The sequence below is a fragment of the Mobula birostris genome, chromosome 6 (assembly GCF_030028105.1).
Source record: "Mobula birostris isolate sMobBir1 chromosome 6, sMobBir1.hap1, whole genome shotgun sequence".
In the NCBI taxonomy this organism is placed as follows: domain Eukaryota; kingdom Metazoa; phylum Chordata; class Chondrichthyes; order Myliobatiformes; family Myliobatidae; genus Mobula; species Mobula birostris.
In genome coordinates, this window is record NC_092375.1 from 128,783,337 (window position 1) to 128,796,165 (window position 12,829).

General features: G+C 46.9%; 1 protein-coding gene across 2 annotated transcripts in view; it reads right to left on the reverse strand.

Moving 5' to 3' along the window:
• Positions 1-1,549: 1,549 nt before the first annotated feature.
• LOC140199356 (neuropilin-2-like) overlaps positions 1,550-12,829 on the reverse strand; it is a 102,537-nt gene continuing 91,257 nt past the window's right edge. The window contains exons 16-17 of one of the 2 annotated variants that reach the window (XM_072261287.1): positions 6,041-6,121; positions 1,550-4,975 (exon numbers count right to left, since the gene is read on the reverse strand). In XM_072261287.1, the coding sequence (XP_072117388.1) occupies positions 4,671-4,975; positions 6,041-6,121 (386 nt within the window). In that variant the 3' untranslated portion in view covers positions 1,550-4,670. Of the gene's footprint in view, positions 4,976-6,040; positions 6,122-10,119; positions 12,825-12,829 lie in introns of those variants that run through there. The other variant, XM_072261289.1, reaches the window with a different exon arrangement.

The window sequence follows — 12,829 nt, forward strand, 5'->3', positions numbered from 1 at the left end:
CCTGCTGGACTGCTGGTGGGAACAGATACAGTAGTGACATTTAAAAGCCTGTTAGACAGGCACATGAACGTGCAGGGAATGAGAGATATGCACATTGTGTAGGCACAAGGGATTACTTTAGTTAGGTATTTAATTGCTAGTTTTAATTAGTGGGGCACAACATGTTGGTCCGAAGGGCCTGTGCTGTGCCATACTGTTCGATGTTCTACTGTAATATAAGTCCGGCCTTGGCGGCTGAAGGTACAGTTGTCATCCAACTCCAAAACGCACAGGGTCAGAATTGAAAGAGGACTCATTTGGAAGCCGGTCAGCCATCTCTTCCTGGCTTCTGCCGTCTGGTTCTCTCTCTTCCACCTTGTTTGTCACCATTGCTGCTCTGCTTTTCTCTGCCCCCCTCACCCCTGCCCACTGCCATCTTCAAGGTGCTGGGAATTCTGCCCGTTCCCAGGGTCACATCCAGTAATGTGCTGTCTGTTGAGGTGGAATGTGGTAAACGTGTCAGCGGCTGTGAGGTTCAAACTCGGCAAAGCCTGAGCAACATCTACAACACTCAAGTCGGAAATGTGATGGAATACCCTTCACCCACCTAAATCTTCAAAAAGCTCGACACCCGATGAAGGACATAGCAGCCCTGCTAATAGGCATTCACTCTGTCCACCGCCGAAGCGCAGTGGCAGCAGTTTGTACCATCGGCAGGTGCACTGTATTAAGTTGCCAAGATGACTTAGACATCACCTTCCAGACTCAGTATAGGTCGACCTTCACTAATCCGGCACCACTGGGACCTGAGGAGTGCCGGATTAGTGAAAATGCCGAATTACAGAAGGATCACATTAAGCATAATCAGTGCCGGATTATCGAAGGAACCGGATTGCAGGTAGTTGGATTAGTGAAGGTCGACCTGCACCTAGGACAAGGGCAGCTAAAGCATGGGGACGGCAGCATCCAGATGTTGCCCTCCAATCCAGACACCATCCTTACTCGGAATTGTACCCTTCACCGACATTGCGTCAACAACCTGGAACTCCCTCCCAAACAGCGTAGTGGGTCTACCCACACCTGAAGGACTACAAGACAGCCACCACCACCTTCGCCAAGGCAACTAAATGCTGGCTGTCCCTACAAAGCCCTCAGCTCTTGAACGAATTGTACAAAAGCTCCCACAGTGATGGAGACTGAATTTCCTTTAGAAATGTTGATTTATTCATTGGTATATGCCTGGTCACCAAGGCAAGCTCTTGTAGAAAATGGCGGAATGCGATTCAGAGGGAGCAGACCAGTCCTCCGCTTATTGGTTCCTCCATCGAGGCAGCACGCACTCTCTCAGCATCTGTCCCACACCAGGCTCTGTGTATCAGTGTGTGGGAAAGGGCAGGTTTGAATCCTCCATGATTTACTCAAGAGTCTAGAGTGTTTGAAGACAAATGCTGCATTAGAAAAGCTGATATGTGTAAATGTGATGGGATGTAAATACTGGAAAAGTTACTAATTTTTCGTGCAATAACATTCTGGATGTAAAAAAAACACTTGAAAGTGCAAATCTTCTCATTTCTACTTTTTTATGATGACTTATTTTATTGAGGCATTTATCATACGGAAATATCTGTTCAGTAATGTATTCAGCTTGTGAAGTAGCTGTTCCATTACAATGACTTTATTAAGACAGTATTTCAAATCTACAAGGCAAACATCGTCACAGGAGACTAGGTGACATGAGTACCTCCAACACTGAACTCCAGTCATAACTGTCCTTCCCCACCAGTCGGTACAGGAAGACCAGCTTAATGCAAATTCCTTGCCAAGGCCAAGACTCCTGGCCTGCCGGGTAGGAGCCAGCTGTGATGCTCCCACCCCCACCTCCATCTGTACAGTGTCTGCTGGACTGCTGGGGAAGCACATGAACACGCACGCGACAGTCTGCACACACAAACATAAGTGTGCACTGACACATGCATGCACACATATATACACACACATATACACACACACACACTCACTCTCTCTCACACACAACTGTCATCACAGCTACGATTTATGTGTGGGCGTATAATCCAGCTTGAATATAAAAATGGCATCATAAAAAATATACACACAGTGCCACACTGGAAATGGTAGAAATACATAGCACTTACATCACAACAACACTCAATGTGGCCCAACAGATCAGTGTCATGGTTGAAATTACAACTAAGCTCTCACTTTATGTCATCTCATCCAATCCACTTCACCCTATCCCTTTGTTCCTCATGTACATAGGACATTCCCTAAAGGGCATTTCAACGTTTCAGCTCACCAGGGCAAACTCTTGTAGAAAATGGTGGAATGTAATTCAGTGAGGGCAGACCAGTTCTCTGTTTAGTGGCTCCTCGGACCAGTCGGAGGATATGGGACTTCTCGCTTGTTAAGCAACAAGACACCATGCCAATTCGATGACCTGCAATTTTCCATGGCTGTTCAGTCTGAAGAGGTTCCGTGGAGCCGCCTCCAGGTTCAGTGAGGTCACGTGGTGCGAGTGAACACCATACAGTCTATCCCATTGGAGACAGTGTGCTGGTTATGTTCTTAGTAATGGATAATAGACATGAAAGTCCACTTCAGGTATAGATTGTGCACCGTGGGTGTGTCACAGACATAACACTGTACATGCTCTCATGAATGAGCTTGTGCAAGATGGACGCTCTATAAAACAAAGAGTATTCCAGAGAAAGTGGTGTACCTCATCCCCCTGACCTTGCTGATAATGTCTGTGCACGTGAAACAGTTTGGCCAAGAATATCCTCCGACATTGTAACTTCCTCTGAATCTCCGTATAAGGAGACTGGATCTGTCCTCTGAGTTGGGGAGGTGGAGAGGGGTGCAGTCTGGGTGACTTTTTGTTCCAATCTCCCTCTGATGGGAGAGATATGGCAACTTTGCAAAGGGTTTGGTACACTACACAAAGGCTGGGTTTACTCCTTGGCCTGCTGCCTACTGTTACGCTCCCTGTTGATCACACTGAGCCAGAGGGTCATCTCCCCACAACCAGCTAGGAGGACAAAAGCAGCTGCTTCAAGTCCCTCTCCAGTACCTGCATCAACCTGACTTGGTAATAAATCACCTCACTGGTCAAAGGTCCCAGACCTGCCAAGGTAACAGCCGAGTGAGAGCACCCCCTTAACTTGGGCCCAAAAGTGAAGATGGCTCACCAGCCACTTGTCAAGGGGAAGTGGGGATGAGCAACAAGTGTTCCTATTTCCACCTGCACCAGATTTGGCTTCCATATCACTGAGTGACCTCCTGGTGGCTTTCACAGATTAAGGAGTTGCCTTGGCCACTGGTAGCCAAGGAGTTGGCAGTGTCTGTGGGCCTGGACACCACAGCCTGTTTGTTGGGGGGGGGGGAGGGAAGGGAAGGGGGAAGGCTAGAGAAGAGGGTGAGTAGCAGAATTCCGATGAACCCGAGTGTGAAGATATGGCCAGCATCATTGCACCCAAACAAAGTACAAATCAAACATTATAACAGCAGGCTGCTGGCTCATTTGAACCTGTACAGCCAAGGACCTTTGTAAACTCCCAAAAAGCCTCATTTGAACCCAGCCTCATAGAACTTTTACAGACCAGTCTTACAGAAGCCAACAGTTCTTCTCGCTTTTCTTGAATTGTCCTACTGGCTACCTGAGTTTGAGGCTGTTCTCTGGTGATGAATGGCAGGGTCCATTCGTGAAGAAAGCCAGTGAATTCTGACAGCCAGCTCTGACCAGAGCCTTTCAGAATCTGTGAATTTGAACACTTTGTGGTCCAAATGTTTCTTCCCATCTCTGATCCATATGAACAAGCCCCAAATGAATTACTTGCAACCGCACCACCCCCCGCAATCCAGCCACCATCCTCCCCTCCCAAAGCAGACAAAAACCCTATCTGGGATGTTAATGCACTGAATATTAAATAATAATAGATAAAATCCTCTGATCAGGCACTGCACAGACCTCAAGGCAGTGTCCAATAAAACACTCTTCTGTCACAGACAGGAGGGATGTCAAAACTACTTTGCCAAAGCTAATAGATCACACTTGTCTAAAGGCACTCTGCATATAGTCCACAATTTTCTTTTAAGCTGCTTAAATGGTTGAAGATGCTTCACGCCGCCAACCCCTGAAGCTGCAGACCTCGAGGGTACATTCTGGTCTGCCGGGCCTGAGGTGAAGGCCGCCTGGAACCCTCTTCCGGCTCGGACTGCCCAGCGAGGCATCGCGGGCATCGGCTGTTGGGTCGGGAACGGTGAAACAGGGAATCGAAACGTGAGAAAGTTACGTGGCACAGTAGGCCAAACCTCGCGGCCAACGTGAAAGACACAGACTTCCTTTTGCAGCACGGATCAGAATTCATCTTGCCAGTGTCTCTGCAACAGGTCCACCCTTATATCATCCCAAAGATCACAGTCAAGGCAGTAACGATGGCTCATATCCATGGGAAAATAGTCAAGTTAAGGCTCTTTAGTGCTGACCAAGTGGTAATTAAATAGACCCCACATTCAATGGGGGGGGGGAGTGGGAGGGGGCAGAATGTAGTGGTTCCGGGCACATCAGAATGTAAATGGTTACGATTGAAAGGCGGGTCTTTTACACACTGCACCCTCTTGTTCATGGGTTCCAAGTTATTGATGATGGAATAGTCCTTATGTCACTGGGGCAATCAGGCCTCTGAGCAGCACTTCTGTTGGTTCATCTTCACCTTGTGCTTGATCCCGTCATACAGTTCGAAGTTGTAGTTCTCCAGCGTGGTCGAACTCCGGCTGGAGAGGCCAGCGTAGGAGCAGGTGCAGTACAGCAGGAGCCCGGCGCAGACTGCCCCGAGCAGGACGCCCACCGAGCTCATCACGATGATGGTGACCAGGATCGGGTCAAGGGAGTAGAGCCAGTTCTTGTCCCTCCCAGACTTTGGGGTGACTGACATCCCATTGGAGGGCAGCATCGTACTTGCGTCTCCATTGGGCCCATCTGTAATGCAGCAGAAGTAGCATTATTTTTTTTTAGAGATACAGGCCCGCTTGCCCAATTCCACCCACGTCACCAACTAACCTACTAACCCCTGCGTCTTTGAAATGTGGGAGGAAACCGGAGCACCCTGAGGAAACACACATGGTCACGGAGAGAACGCACAAACTCTTTACGGAGAGCAGTGGGAATTAAAGCTGGAACACTGGCACTGTAATAGCATTACACTAACTGCAACTCTACCTGGATGTATACTCTCTAAATATCTTTTTGTATAGAGAAGGTGAAGAAATAGAATCACATAAATTAGGAACATGAGTAGTCTAATCAGCCCTTCCAATCCTGGCTGATCATCCAAATGTCCTTCCCTTCTCTCCTACCCCTTGATTTCTTTATCCATCAGAACCCCTCTTCTTGAATGTATTAAATACTTTGCCCTCAGCTTCCTTCTGAAGTAGAGAATTCCACGGGACCTCCATTCAGTGGGTGAAGAAATTCTCCTCGTTTCACTCTTAAGTCGTCTGCCCTGTATTCTCAGGTTTTGACCCCCTGCATCTGGACTTCACCACCATACCAAAGCTGGTCTATCCAGACACTTCTCATTTTTCTAAACTCTAAAAATAAGCCCAATCGTCTCAATCTCTCTTCATACACTTTTCCTGCCATCCCAGGAATCAGTCCAACCAACTTTTGCCGCTCTCCCTCCAGAGCAAAGACATCCTTCCTGTCAGTGGTGCTATACAACTGCAGTAAGACATTTCCCTTCCAGTATTCATTTCCTCTTGCTACAAAGGCCAATATTTGATTTTTCCGGTCTTCCCTACTATTCAATAAGATCAATGCCACTTTCCTTAACTAACTGTATATCCCTCCGTTCCCTTTGTATCTTTAAACTCCCCCCTGCGATGTGCTCAGTGACTCAGTCTCCACAGCCGTCTTCACTCGGCATTATTCTTGCATCGGTTATGGTTGCAGCCCAGTGATCGAACTACTCTATCACAGCATCTACTTTTATTCTTTAAATAGTCCTTGGAAAAGTGGAAATGGTGTCTCAAGATGGGATTTTACCTTTCTTGTAAATACCAGGGTCAGCTTCCTCACTGGGATCAAACAGCATCCCGTCACCATCCACAGATATCATTTCTTTCGCTGTAACACAAAGAGCGAGGTGGAATATTATATCAGGGTTGGGCTGGGTCATACAAACACCTCCACACAGGTAACATCTGGTGTGGCATTTATTCTAGATCAATTTGATAGTCACTGAAGGTTTATAAAAGCTGATAAATTCACAGACTGGCAGCTTAAAATGCAGCTCACTCAAATCAAATGAAAAAAAAATGTACATTTGCTGTGTTTAATACAGTCTTTTACTCCACCTCCACTCAGACTGTGGAACCTCTCTCACTGACCTAATGGATTATAGTTTCCATTCCACCTATCCACACTGATTCCACACCTTTCAGCAGCCTCATGACCATAATGAGGGCATCACCTTCCCTTATAATTCCCAACATCGAGCCCTGGAATCCATCTTCATTTTCCAAAGTGTTAAGGTGGGGTACTTGAGGGTAATTCCAAGATCAGGATGACGGTGGATTCGGATTGACAGAACCTTTCACTGTCTCGTCAACATTTCCAAGTGCTTCCTTATCCGTCTTTGGCCTTTGCTAGCAGTCCTTTTCTCTCCTCTTCCTCCATTAATACAGGATTCTCCATACATCATTTCTTCATCCATTTCATTGGTTGGCCCTAATCTCCTGGAGGCTCCACAATCACCACCACAATAATTAACATTTGGCCTCATATGCAGTTTAGTTTCATTGGCCAATGGAATACTGCCCCCTCCCCCAACTTACAAACACCTGACATGGAGCCCCCCTCACTGATTATAGTTTCCATTTCACCCTCCTACTTTGATTCTACATCTCTCACAGCCTCATGACCACAATGAGGACAATTCCTTCCCTTATAGTTCCCAAGATAGGCACGGTCAAGTGTTTGGGAGACGGACAGGAAGGGTTTGCTAGGTGCTGCGGGGCTGCAGCATCTCCTGCCTTGTGGGAGCTCTGTCTGCAGCTGCATTTCTGCTGTGTGAGCTGTTTGGGTTAGGAACAGTTCTCGGGAATGGAACCTGTCGCAACCTGGGAGGGGTCTGGAAGTATTGTTACAAACAGTTCTTGGAGTGAGTACAGGTCTCGGTCTATTCAGTATTCCACATTTCTCAGCCATCTGTTTTAGTGACTGCCAATATAACCAGTGCAGATTTGGGATACTGGGGCTTATATGTTGACCTGCAGTAGAAGAGGCAAGTTTGGTGGGGGCTCTTGAGGAGAAGGGACCAATCAGTTTATGGCATGTCAAACACACATTTTACAAAGAACTGGGTAACGTAATCCCACTGTGCCCTAGGTCAAGTGAGCTTGCATGATATTTTTCTCAGACCATTGACGCTTTCCCAGAAGCTCCAGTGACTGTTAAAGTTGCAGGCTCGTTCAATGTAATCTTCTTGTTCGAAGTCCGAGGAATAACACTGGAAGCTAAAATTCATCGGAGAACTCCTGAGGGTAAAGATGTTGGAAGCAAATTTTCAGGCTGTGCATGAACAGGGTTCAGTAATCACGAATGCAGAGGCCACAGGAGGGAAGCCAATGAAAGGAAAGAGGGAAGAAGTAACTTTGTTAAGTCTCAGATGGTCTACTGAGCCCTGGGTGCAACACTTTTAAGGAGATGCCTTGGCAGAGGTATGGGGAGGATTCACAGGAGGTTTAGGCAGTGCAGGAATTCTCTCACATGGTGAATGAGACCATAAAACATAGGAGAATTAGGCTATTTGGCCCATCAAGTCTGCCCCACCATTCCATCAGGGCAGATATATTTACCTTCTCAACCCCATTCTCCTGCCATGTAACCTTCAGTGCACTTATTAATCAGGAACCTATCAACCTCTACTTTATATACACCCAATGACTTGGCCTCCACAGCCATGTGTGGCAATGAATTCCACAGATTCACCACCCTCTGGCTAAAGAAATCCCAACTGATCTCTGTTCTAAAGGGACATTCTTGTGTTCTGAGGCTATGCCATCTAGTCCTGGACTCCCCCACTACAAGAAACATGCTCTCCACCTCCATTCTTTCGAGGCCTTTCAATATTCGATAGGTTTCAATGTGATCCCTCATCATTCTTCTAAACACCAGAGCCATCAAATGCTCCTCAAATGATAACTCTTTCTGTCCTGGGATCATTCTTGTGAGCCTCCTCTGGACCCAGGCACATCCTTTCCTAGATAAGGGGCCCAGAACTGCTCACAATACTCCAAGTGCAATCTGACCAGTGCCTTATAAAGTCTCAGCATCACATCCTTGCTCTTATATTCTAGCCCTCTTGAAATGAATGCTAACATGGCATTAGCCTTCCTCACCACTGACTCAACCTGCAAGTTAACCTTCAAGGAATCCTGCGTGAGGACTCCCAAGTCCCTTTACATTCCTGATAACTGAATTTGCTCCCTGTTTAGAAAATAGTCTACGTTTCTATTCCTATTCCCAAAATGCATGACCATACACTTCCTTGAACTGTACTCCATCTGCCACTTCTTCGCCCATTCATTCATGAGAGTTGTTTTCCTTCAAGCAGGTGGACAAGGAGAGATTCCGTTCTAGTGGCCAATTCCTACTGTAAAAGGAGGAACAATTCCCCAGAGCCACCAGAGGAAACAGTTCAACCAAAAGAAAGTTCTTTAAGTTCTACCCATATATTTTATGCTTTAAATAATAACGCGAGCATCATCCTTTTGGGGTTCTTCAGAAGAGTGCAAAATAATATGGTCTGCGGTTGATAGAGTAATAGTAATCGAAAGAAACTTTCCTCCTATGCTTAAACCTGGCCACTGTGAGCATGCAGTTCCGGGACTGAGGGACGATGAGGGGCCTCGAGTGGATTTGGCAGAAGGCAAAGATGACCTGGCAGGAACAGGACACTGGGGCTTCCTGTGCCCAAGGTGTCACACCAGGTGGATCCTGCTTCCACCAGACTTGGCTGCACTGACTGGGGTGAGGAAACATGTTCCAGGAAGGGTGTTTCGAAGGGAAGCAAGTAATTTAAAAAGTAATCACAAGAGATTCTGCTAATGTGGGAAATCCAGATCAGCTCACTTAAAATGCTGGAGGAACTCAATAGGTCAGAGAATAAACAGTATGGAAAATGTGGAGGAGAATAAAACAGTCAATGATTCAGGCCAAGACCATCAGGACTGGAAAAGAAGGGGAAGAAGCCAGAATAAGAAGGTGGTGGGAAGGGAAGGGGTACAAGCGGGCAGGTGATAGGTGAGACCAGGTGAGGGGGAATGAAGTGAGAAGCTGGGAAGTGATAGGTATAGGGCTGAGGACGTAGAAATCTGGTAGGGGAGGACAGTGGACTATGAGAGAAAGGGTAGGAGGAGGGACACTAGAGGGAGGTGATGGGCATCTGAGAAGAGAAGGGGGATGAGGGGAGCCAGAATGGTGAAAGTAAGAGGGAAGGGAGGGTGGAGAAATTTCCATAAGTTAGAGAAACCAACGTTCATGTTGTTAGGTTGGAGACTACCCAGCAGAAAATGAGGAGTTGCCCCTCCAACCTTAGAGTGGCCTCACCACTACAGCGGAGAAAGCCACGGACTGTGCCATGTCAGAATGCGAATGGGAAGTAGAATTGAAATGACTGGCCACCAAGAAATCATGTCTGATTTAAAAAGTGCTTGGTCTCAGATTCCCTAGACTGAAGTCAGGACTTCTTTGGGAATGGTACTGACATGAACTGGGATTTAGTGAGATGCAGAAAGGATATTATACATTGGAGATATAAATATGGGGAATTCCATGGCTGAGCTAAGATCTTGGAACAATGCAACACATAGATCAGGGGTTCCCAACCTTTCTCATGCCATGGACCAATAACATGAAGCAAGGCGTCTATGGACCCCAGGTTGACGACCCCTACCGCAGGTGGATGGAATGAGCACAACGTTGAGTTGGTCTCAAGCACAAGGCAACAGAGTTGGATTATTGCATCGGAACCTTGCGGCCTGTGTTGACCAGAGGGAAGGGGGATGAGGACAAAGTTCATTCCCAGGCCTATAACTTTAAAAGAGATCTTAGACGGCATATTGTTTGTATAAAAATAGCATCTTTATTCCATTCCACAGAGTACATCTCCAGGGCAGCCAACTTACATTCAAACAAACGCAAAGAAACGAGAGCATCCCCGCCCACTGAGTGAGTACGTCATGAGGCACAGGCACTGTACACACCATCCCACTGCAACATTCACATTCAAAAGCACGTAACAGTCAAATGGCGGGAGCCCAGGGTACCGAAAAAGGACACAGGCAAAGTGGGAAGGCAAGACAGATGCAGCACAGGGGAGGAGTTGGCATGCTGACTGACCGGGAGTGAAATCCCAAACGACCAAGAAAAACGTTTAAAAGAGTCACAGTGCATCCCAGTTTATATAAGGCTCTCCCACTCTCAGCTTCCCCCTTACACAGGACAGTGCTTTCCCAAAGCATCTTCTCAAAATTGGCCCCCCTCGCTTCAAGCCCAGCCATTGGGAGGGGTGGTACTGGGGCAAGCTCCACTCCTGCTGTACTGAGGGGGCATCATGTTGCCGGAGGTGCTACCTCTGAGGAGAGACGAGGCTCCCTCATTTCTTGTGGTGTGAACGATCCCTTGGCGCTACCTTAAAGAGCAGACCAACAGCCCACTGCCGCCCATCACCATCATACCGCTCTTGGAAAGAGGTTGCTTTGTACAAACTGGCTGCTGGATCTAGCATCATCACCTTAGAGAAAGTGTTTCACTAGCCAGAGTCTCCTGGAACCTAGTGGAATTATGAGCTTTTCTTTAACCTACGGCCCTTGTGTCATCCTGTGGGTGGGTGGGAAGTGACTCGAAGCATCCTTACACCTTCAGTAATAGCAAGCCAACCTCTGAGAGGAGCTGCACAGGCTGGGAGGTAACATTCCCTACCCCCAACATCTCCCACTCGCTCCCCATTATTTGCAAGGCGATCACCAGAGGACAGGACGGTGTGCTAGGGGAAAGGAGCAAGACTATGAACCAGGGGAAATCCAGAGTACCTGACTGGGTAATCAGCACGTCCAGTGATGACTGTTATCTGAAAGTCCCATTTGTAAACTCTTCGCACATCAGACAACAATTGAGCAGAGGGAGATCTCTGATTAAATGACAGGCTGGAAGGTTTTAAATCTTTAAATGTCACTGAAACAAAAACTGTTACTTAAGAAGAAAAGCTTTCAACTGACTTACCAATTTCAATGGGACGCAACTATCATGAAAAATATTTTGCACTACAATCTGCAACCAAACAACGGGACTCGTGTCACACAGCGTTGCATTCTCAGAGAGTGTGGCTGCCAGGAATGATCCAAAACAACATGATGGAACAGGAACAGGAACAGGCTGGTTTGTCCTGCAAGCCCATTCTACCACATAGCTGGGTATGACTGATCTCCATCTGTCCTCATTGAACAAGATATCTACCAATCTCTCTTGTGAAGTTTCATCTGATGCAACTTCATAGGCACAGAGAGTTACGACATAGAAACAGGCCCACTATGTTGGGGCTGACCATCAGACAGTTATTTGCCACCAATCCCACATTAACTCCATTGTTTATTCTCCCCACATTCCTGTCAACTTCTTCTGATTCTACAAGCCACCCACCTACCAGGAGCAATTCACAGCATCCAAGTAACCTACCAATGTGCACAACTTGGGGAACCAGACAGTGAGAGGACATGCAAGCTCCGTGTAGACAGTGCCCGAGGTCAGGATCGAACCCCCCGTCTCTGGTGTTTTGAGGCAGTGGTTCTACCTGCTAGACCACTGTGCTGCCACATGTCTTCATACAGTAGGGATGGCTAGACATTCACCTCGGCTAGCGTAAGCTGAGATTCGTCATGTCATCTTTGCATGGTCTAGCTCAGATTTGGAGGCTGTGTCTTTGGTTCTGACCTCCTACCCCAGAGGAAGTAGTTTCTTTTTACAAAATCAACCCCTTAATCTCTGGACTTGGGGGATAATAAGACTAGTCACCACAATCAGCTCTTGTAACGTCACCCTCCCGGTCTTGAGGGAACAGTCATTTCAAGGTGAAAATTGAGTGTAAGGTTAAGAGTCTAAAAATTGCTGTTTTGACAAAGTGATTTGCACATTCTTAAGCATTCTTCCATCTGCTCCCTTAAGTAGAAGTTAACTAAAAAGAAGGCTTAAAAGCCAAGTTTAAAAAAAAGAGGAGGGATGCCGCACAAATGCGTTAAACATCATCCGTAGGGAATGTCAAGAGTAAATTCCAGGCAACTGTAAATGATCGAGCAGCTCTTATGTTGGAATTAGGGGTCACAGAATTAATGAGCATGTCAGCTCTCCTGTGGTGCTTTAATCAGCTCTCTTTCTCCATCCCAATATAAGCCGCTCACAGATCGAATGCTGCAGTCTGACATTTGAATCTAAAGCTTTAATTAACTCTGCTCTGCCATTCTGGCATAAAACGTACTGTTAAAAAATAAAATCACGCTGCATACTTTCACCTATCTAGTTCCATCTCAGCTGTGGCCCAATTCAGCTGTACATAACAGGCATTTGCCAATGGATTCTCAGTCCTGGCCAGGTTGGCACGGTATATGCCAGTAGGGTAAAGCGTGCCCATACTGGGATCTGGAACAGGGTCAATGTTGAAGCATCAGTGGTGCTGTCCTTCAAATGATGGTATCGTGGTTAAGTTACCGGACCCGCAGCTGGAGTTCAGGGTCCACTATCCAGACGCGAGTTCAGATCGCACCAGGGTGGCCTGTG